At 48.5% G+C, this 8,773-nt stretch overlaps 1 protein-coding gene across 1 annotated transcript; it reads left to right on the forward strand.

Annotated features, from left to right (window-relative positions):
* The first annotated feature begins 3,938 nt into the window (after positions 1-3,938).
* MRPS24 (mitochondrial ribosomal protein S24) lies at positions 3,939-6,941 on the forward strand. The gene is made up of 4 exons (XM_032758235.2): positions 3,939-4,025; positions 4,106-4,174; positions 4,432-4,543; positions 6,517-6,941. Exons 1-4 carry the CDS (start codon positions 3,987-3,989, stop codon positions 6,798-6,800), a joined length of 504 nt encoding a protein of 167 aa, XP_032614126.2. The 5' UTR covers positions 3,939-3,986; the 3' UTR covers positions 6,801-6,941.
* Positions 6,942-8,773: the final 1,832 nt, after the last annotated feature.

Here is an 8,773-nt window from a genome sequence, read left to right on the forward strand (position 1 = left end):
CTTTGGAGGCCATGGCTTCTTCCATGCTGCTGTCTGCCTGGGGGCCCCTTCTGCCTGTCTCTGGCCCTGGCTGACTGGCGGGCACATCTCTCAGAACAGCCTCTGGTGCCAGTCGCACCTCCATTCGTGCCCACCCAAGGGTTCAGGGGCCTTTCTGTGCCTTTCTTGGTCCTTAGCACATTTTCATTGTCTCCTCATCTGAGCCCATTATATCTAGATCTAGCAGTTTCTGGAAGCCAGGGAGTGGCAGTCTCAGGGGCTGGAGCTCATAAGCCCATCCCTCGGTCTTCTCTTTCTTGAGTCCGCAACCCCTCTATCCCAAGCACCAGTTTGGCTTCTTCAAGTTCTGACTTTTAGCCCAGGGTTCTGGTGTGGCACTGGGCATTTCTAATTGCCCACAGCTCTGATAACAGGAGAGTGGATTCCTTGGGACCCCAAAGCTGACGTCAGTAATTATAGCTGGGGACCTCACCCACCAAACCCAGCCCTTGTGCCTCAATAGAAGAAGAATGGAGGTGGGGGGATGGAGCAGGAGCTCACAGGGAAAATGGCTGAGCTGTCTTGGCGATCTGGTTTGACACGCCTCTCTGCTTTACTCATAGGGTTTCAGTTGTTTGACCTATTTATCAGAATAGAGCTGAGAGCCTCTGGGATTTTTCCTGGTGAACGAGTTATTAGGAAAAAAAGAATCACAAGGAATAATGTAAAAAACATAGGTTTACAAAGTGTAAAGTGTCAGCAGTTCTGAGTTAGGATAAGTCAGCTGTAAAGAGAACCACCGTGAGTGGAGTGATATCGGCTCACCCTCCAGTCAACAGGAAGGGAGATGTCACCCCACCGCCCCCAGGCTGGATTCTGAAACTCTTCGGGCTCTGCAAGTACACGGGGGCTGACGGCTCCCTTTTACACAGCGTCTCTCCATGGCCCAGCCAGTGCTGTATCCCCTGAGCACTCTGGGTGAGCCCATGGTGGCTGTGCTGCACCCAACTGGACAGATCATCTCAAAGAAGTCCTGACCTCCCAGCAGACCCCTCCTCCCTTCTGCCATTGTGACCAAGAGTGGTAGGCGTGGACTATGGCTACGTTCCTTAGAGAGCTGCCATAATCTTCCAGGAGCATCCAACAGCACTTTCCCCGAAAGGGGGCTCTGCAAATACACATTTTGGGAGTCTCCCAAATAAACTGAGTGAGTTCAGGACACTTGTTCTCAGCCCCAACTGCAAATTGAAATCATCTAAGGGGCATTTTAAAAGTGTGAGTGCCTGCCCTCTCCCCACAGAGGTGGTGTGGAACCCAGGAGGCTCTGTCATGCAATTGCAAATCACTGCTTTGAGAGCATAGGAGCAACTTCTGGTTCTTGGTTATCACGTACAGAACAAAGGCTCATGTCAGAGAAGAAGCAGTTTTACATCCCTGTCTCTGCATTAGGCTCCAGGAAGGGTGCAGATGGGTCTTTCACATGCGGTCATATGCTCCTGGCCTTTCCATGTCCAGGCAGTCCTTGAGGGCCAGTCGGGAGCTGTCTGCAGCAAGCCACAGAAACCCAGGCCATTCCCTGATCCTAACATGGTCTGAACCCTCACCCCCAGGAAGTGATACTGAAAGAACACATGCTTTGGAGCAAAAAGGCCTGCTACCATTTACTACTTCTGTAACCTCAGGTGAGTCTTGTGAGCCTCCATCTTCTGCTCTGTGAAGCCTGGCAATACTGCCTCCTTTATGGAATTAATAGGAGAAGGAAAGTGCATCAAAACAACAACAAATGGAAGTTACAGAAAAATAAAACATCCCCAGTCAGATTTTTCTGCTGATTATTTAAAACAATATAATATTCATACTGATGTATAAAAGTCATTTTAAGTAATTTTAATCATGTAAAGACCGACATGACCCCTTTCCCCCAATCAATATAAACAAAGCTAATAAAGGATAGATAACAAGATATTTGAACCCCAGAAATGTCTGCCACTGAAATGGCCATTGTGATGCTTCGAAAGATCTAGATCGGTTTGGAATTCCAGAGAGAGACCTCAGGCATAAGGGAGAATGGCTTGAATAGAGGAAAGCATAAATTTGATCATTTGATTGCCTGCTGCCTTATGGGCAAAACTTGATTCCCAACCACAGCCTTCGTGATGCGGCCCCTGCCCACCTTGGGCCCCAATAGGTGTTGTGCCATTGCCACCTCTGCCTCTGATCAGCCCAAGGATCTTGTTTCCCTTTCTCCTTCCCCTTTCCTCTGATTAGGGTGGTGTTGCTATGAGTTCTCACAGAACCCTCAATAGCTGGCTCATCTCCCTAACGGGATATGTGGCTATCAGGGACTCGTTAAAAACAACAACAAAACCCACAACTGCACCCTCCCTCTGCCAGGCACATCACACTGTACTTTTCACAACCACCATTATTGTCCCCAGTTTACAGTTGAGAGAAACCGAGGCTCAGGAGGTTCAGTCACTTGCCCAAATTACACAGCCAGGAAGCACTGGGCCCAGGATTTGGACTCAGGCAATTCAGATGCCAGATCCCATGTTCCTCACCACCTTGGAGCAAATTAATGAAACTTAACAATTACAAAATTATTGAACATTATGAAAACTTTAAAAAATGTCAGTTGAAAAGGATTTCTTAGGAAATGTTGAAAGTTCTTACATTTGCAAAGTATGCATTGGAGGGCATCTCATCCCTGTTCTGTCCCTTTATTCATTATGCATAACAGTTGGGGGCCACAGTTTCTAAAAAGTAAGAATAAAACATTTCTGGTGAAGTGGACATGGAAGGCCTTGTCCTTTTATTACGGTTTTTTTGAGAACCCACCTTCATGTGATCAGAGGAATCTTGGTCATGGGAAATGGATTGGACTGAAGTCAAGAGACTTGTGTCTTGGTCCCTCTCTCCCTCTCCTCAGTGTGGTCATGGGCAACTCGTTTCCACCGTTCTTCCATTTCCCCTTCCCATGGATAATAATCCAGTCCTTCCCCTGACAGGAAACCGCAGCAGTATGCAAGTACTGTACCATTAAGAGGAATGATGTAGACCCAGAACGGCCAAAATATTGGCAATTTCACATCACTCAACCAAACACAACTCATCATTTATTAAATATTCTCTTGATCCTAATAGCTCTATAAGGTAGTACTATTATTAAGGCCCATTTTATAGATAATACAACTGAGTCTTAACTGTACAAAAATTGTTATACATGGGTCTGACTCCAGAGCCCGTGTTTTTTCCATGACCGTGGTGATTTCTAAAATAAAATATCCCGCATTGCTATTTTACCGTTTGACATTAATAATTACTGGATACCAATAACAGTGGCGACGCACTGGTTTCAGCATTATAGGCCCTGCGATATTCTCATGAATTTCCTTGCCCTCCGGCCCTTTCCCCGTACTTAAAATTTTCCTTCCTCAGGGGCCAGTCACCACTGTGGTCACATGTGGCAAACCCATTCTTGCATAACTGCGTACGTAAGTCATCCTTGAAGAATTGGGTGACGTTTTAACCAAAAGATGTTTCTTCTTTATTTGCAGATAAAAGTCTGGAGGGTTTTTCTGTTTTGTTTTTTTACGAATATTATTTGGAGGCATAACTAGGACCTGGGGAAACGCTCGGCTCCTCTTCGAGGCCCGAGGGTGCAGGTTGGGCAGGGCGGGGTCCGGTGGGCCGCACACCCATCACCCGTACTAGCGTGAGGTTGTTGAAGAGGAAATCTCACGTTTCGCATCCTCAAATTTCTGGATCTGAAACCCTATGCAAGCAGCAACCGCGGCAGAGCGAACAGCGGCGGGATGAGCATTCACAAGGCTGAGCATTCACAGGGCTGCGGGGAAGGCGGGAGTAACAGCTCGCAGCATACCGCGGCCCCGCCCCGCAGAGGCCCTGCCCCGCCCCCGCCAGAGTACGAGCTCCGACTTGGTCTCGTCCGTGGCCGTCCCCACCCCTTAGCGCTGTGGTACGTCCCGCGCTCTGCTTGGCCTAAGATGGCGGCCTCCGTGTGCAGCGGGTTGCTGGGGCCACGGGTGAGTGGGGAGACTCGGCAGGTCCCGGCGAGTCGGAGGTGGTGTCCCTAGTTTCCGCCTCACGCGCCCTCCCTCCACAGGTGCTGTCCTGGAGCCGAGAGCTGCCTTGCGCTTGGCGCGCCCTGCATACCTCCGCGGTCTGCGCCAAGGTGAGCACCGCCGGGGCGGGGGCCTGGGGGCCGGGCGTCCGGGGGTCCGGGGGGCGGGGGTCCGGGGGGCCGGGAGGCGGGGGAAGCGGTGCGGGCTGAAGGGGGCGTGTCGCTGGGGTCCGAGGCGGGGCTAGGGTCGGGGCTTAGGGATCAGGGGGTTGGGGCCGGGGAACAGTGCCAGCTGACTGGGGGGACATGGCGCGAAGTAGGGGTCTGGATCGGGGGTCTCGTGGAGTCACGGCCCCTTTTGCTCCTAGAACCGGGCGGCCCGAGTACGCGTAAGCAAGGGGGACAAGCCGGTGACCTACGAGGAGGCACACGCGCCGCACTACATCGCCCACCGTAAAGGCTGGCTGTCGCTGCACACAGGTGAGCGGACCCCAGGCCTCCAAAAGGAGCACTCAATCCGACTGTCCTGTAAACAAAATGAACACGTGTCACAGGTTTCTTTTAACTCAGGAAGTAATGCCAGGGTCAGAAATCTATGAAACCAACTCAAGGGAGACATAAAAAAGCAGAGACATATAGATCAGGATGTTGAAACAAATTTGAAGATGGATGCAAAACTGACTTTTTCCATGGCAGGCAGGGACTCAGTTGATCCTCCACTGAACAGAAATTATTTGCATGTCTACAGACAAGAATTATTTTGCATTCCTGTCAGTTATCTGTAATTTACAGAGCTGTAAAATAGCTCAGAGTCAAGGAAAGGAGTGAAACCGTTACAGAATCTGATAACCCTGAAGAGTGTGCTCTAAGGAATGCAGTTTTCCACTGAAGCACAAATTTTTCTCTGTAAATATATACAGACAACCCTCGTTATTCATGAATTCCATATTTTCAGATTCTTCTACTGACTAAAATTTATTTGTAAGCCCCAAATCAACACTCTGGGCACTCTCAAGGTCACTCTGAGATGTGGTTAGAGCTGCCACCCCAGGTGCATGTCCCGAGCTGAGGTCGACAAAGCTCTGCCTAGTTTCAGCCCTCATACTGTAAAAGGTGTCCTTTTAATGGTCTAGAATCTTTTTTTTTTTAATTTGCATTTTTGTGCTTTTTGTTAGTGATTTTGCTGTTTAAGATGGCCTTGCAATGCTGAAGTGCTATCCAGTGTTCCTAAGCGGGAGAAGGCTGTGACGTGCCTTAGGGAGAACATACGTGATTAGAGAATCTTTCTTCAGTCATGAGTTGCTGAGTTGCTCTTGGCCCTGAATTCAATGTTAATGAATCTACCATATATATTAAACAAGGTGTCTTTAAACAGAAACACAAAGGAAACTAGGTTATGTATTGATTTGTTAACAAAAATACGGTGCCCAGAGGCTGGAAGGAATCTAACCCTGTTTCCCCTAGGAGCAATGGTTCAGTATTCACTAACTCAGTGTTGGCAGTGACTTTATAGAACATAACTATTGTGAACAATTGATAACCAACTGTGTTTTGTTTAGTACAGGGGTTCTTGGATGTTTGAGATGCATCTAGAGAACTTACTTAAAATACACATGCTTGCCTGGCATGGGGGCTCACGCCTGTAATAATCCCAGCACTTTGGGAGGCCGAGGAGGGTGGATCACAAGGTCAGGAGTTCAATACCAACCTAGCCAAGATGGTGAAACCCCATCTCTACTAAAAATACAAAAAAATTAGCTGGGCGTAGTGGCAGACGCCTGCAATCCCAGCTACTCAGGAGGCTGAGGCAGAGGATTGCTTGAACCCAAGAGGCGGAGGTTGCAGTGAGCCGAGATCACGCCACTGCACTCCAGCCTGGGCGACAGAGTGAGGATCCATCTCAAAAAAAAAAAAAAGATGCTTATCTCCCACTCTTTCAGGTTCTGGTCTGAGGTTTGGATGTAGGTGTGCAGAGTCTTAATGGACATTGTAAGGGCTGCAGGGGATCCAGGGTTCACACAGAATCCACTGGTGGAAGCCCTGGCCGTAGCTCATGAGAGGACTCATGTCCCTAATCTCAAAAATAGCTGGTAGCCTCATCTTTCTGGCCCATGGGATGACCAGTGTTTTTATAAGGCAGCCAAGAAAGCAGGAAAGGGGCTAGATGTGGTGCCATCATCTGAGTTTTGTACCCTGATTCAGGCCTTCATCTTCTTTTTGTAAAATAAGAATAATGATAATACCTACTAAACTGAATTGGCTTGGGAATTAATGGCATAACATACTTTGAACTTTAAAGTGTTATTTTTCTTATTCCATTAGCAGAAGAAAAGAGAAGAGGTAGGGGGTGAAGGGTGGGATTGTGCTCAGCGCTTTTGGATGTTGACTCTGGAGTTATGGCAGGGCCCTGGGCCAATGAGGCTGACTCTTCTGTTATGCCCTTCCCTCTTCAGGTAACCTGGATGGAGAGGACCATGCTGCAGAGCGAACAGTGGAGGATGTTTTCCTTCGCAAGTTCATGTGGGGTACCTTCCCAGGCTGCCTGGCAGACCAGCTGGTTTTAAAGCGCCGGGGTAACCAGTTGGAGATCTGTGCCCTGGTCCTGAGGCAGTTGTCTCCACACAAGTACTACTTCCTCGTGGGCTACAGTGAAACTTTGCTGTCCTACTTTTACAAATGTCCTGTGCGACTCCACCTCCAAACTGTGCCCTCAAAGGTTGTGTATAAGTACCTCTAGAACAATCCCCTTTTTTCCATCAAGCTGTAGCCTGCAGAGAATGGAAACGTGGGAAACGAATGGTATGTGGGGGAAATGCGTCCCCTCCGAGGATCGAGGCATGGTCTCTCAGCTGCTATTGAATAAAGACCTTCTATCTTGTCTTGCCTCTCTGTTTTTACTCTTGGATGAGGGAACTAGAGTAGCGTTTCTTTGCCGATGCTCCAGGGTTTGCAGGAAGACTGACGCCAGTTGTTTGAAGTTTAATTCATAGCTACAGTTTGGTGAGTACCTGTGCCAATCAATCACTGTCAAACACTTTACCTAAAGTTCTTTGTTTTTCCTCAAGGTGGAAAGACCCATTCAGTGTTACTTTTTAAGAATCAAAGTAGGCCGGGCGCGGTGGCTCACGCCTGTAATCCCAGCACTTTGGGAGGCCGAGGCGGGCAGATCACGAGGTCAGGAGATCGAGACCATCCTGGCTAACAAGGTGAAACCCCGTTTCTATTAAAAATACAAAAAATTAGCTGGGCATGATGGCAGGCGTGTGTAGCCCCAGCTATTCGGGAGGCTGAGGCAGGAGAATGGTGCGAACCCGAGAGGCGGAGCTTGCAGTGAGCCGAGATTGTGCCACTGCACTCCAGCCCGGGTGACAGAGCGAGACTCCATCTCAAAAAAAAGAAAAAGAAAAAACAATATGAACATATACCAAATTGACCATGAAGCTCTCTTATAATTCCGCTCCAGAGAGAATTACTGTGAACAGCTTTTATATTTTATCCCCAGATGTACTTTTTTCAAGGAATACTTTTATGCACACTCATCTATACTAAACTCTTATTGAGTGCCTACTCTGGGCCAGGCACTCTTCTAACTGCCTGGGACCCATTAGTGAGCAAAACATTTCATTCCAAGATCACTGTCTTTGTGACACATCCTAGTGAAGGGGCAGGGAGCATGAGGCAGCATTAAATGGTCCAAGCAGGTGAAGGAGGAAGACATGCAGGTAAATGGAGGAAGAGCATTTCAGAAAGTTGCATTCACAAAAGCCAGCACCGGAAGTAGGGCAGGTGTTGCTGATCCTGACCTTGACTCTCATCTTGACCATGTCTCTGATATCTTTAACCTGACCCTGAGCCTCAGCCTAACACACCCTTACCCTGAACTTGATAATGGCCCTGACTCTAACCGTGACGTTGTTGCTGACCTTTACCCTGACCTTGACACACAGCCTGACCTTCACCCTCACTCTCACCTAGACCCTCCCTGGTCGTGTGTCTCACTCCAAGTCTGACCCTGACTTTGACTCTGATGGTCACTTTGAACTTCACTCTGAACCTGACCCTGACTCAGAACATACTAACACTACCCTGACTCACCATGACTGTGTTAGTCCATTTTCACGCTGCTGATAAAGGCATACCTGAGACTGAGGTTTAATGGACTTAGAGTTCCACATAGCTGGGGAGGCCTCATAATCATGGTGGAAAGCAAAAGGCATGTCTTACGTAGCAGCAGGCAAGAGAGAATAATAACCAAGCCAAAGGGTTTTCCCCTTATAAAACCATCAGATCTCATGAGACTTATTCACTACCATGAGAACAGTATGGGGGAAACCGCCCCCCATGATTCAGTTATCTCCCACTGGGTCCCTCCCACAACATGTGGGAATCATGGGAGCTACAATTCCAGATGAGATTTGGGTGGGGACACGGCCAAACCATATCATTCTGTTGGGAACAGGCCCCCAAATCTGGCCATAAACTGGCCCCCAAACTGGCCATAAACAAAATCTCTGCAGCACTGTGACATGCTCGTGATGGCTATGACACTGACACTGAAGGTTGTAGGTTTACCGGAATGAGGGCAAGGAACACCTGGCCCACTCAGGGCGGAAAACCGCTTAAGGCGTTCCTAAACCACAAATAATAGCATGAGTGATCTGTGCCTTAAGGACATGTTCCTGCTGGAGATAACTAGCCAGAGTCCATCCC

The sequence above is a fragment of the Hylobates moloch genome, unplaced genomic scaffold, assembly GCF_009828535.3.
Source record: "Hylobates moloch isolate HMO894 unplaced genomic scaffold, HMol_V3 SCAFFOLD_1, whole genome shotgun sequence".
Classification (NCBI taxonomy): Eukaryota; Metazoa; Chordata; class Mammalia; order Primates; family Hylobatidae; genus Hylobates; species Hylobates moloch.

What these genes read in the sequence shown, in the direction of transcription:
- MRPS24 (XM_032758235.2), top strand. Translation starts at nt 3,987, where the DNA reads ATGGCGGCCTCCGTGTGCAGCGGGTTGCTGGGGCCACGG. An exon ending in GCGGGTTGCTGGGGCCACGG is followed by an intron (nt 4,026 to 4,105) that starts GTGAGTGGGGAG and finishes CTCCCTCCACAG; the next exon opens with GTGCTGTCCTGGAGCCGAGA. An exon ending in CCTCCGCGGTCTGCGCCAAG is followed by an intron (nt 4,175 to 4,431) that starts GTGAGCACCGCC and finishes TTTTGCTCCTAG; the next exon opens with AACCGGGCGGCCCGAGTACG.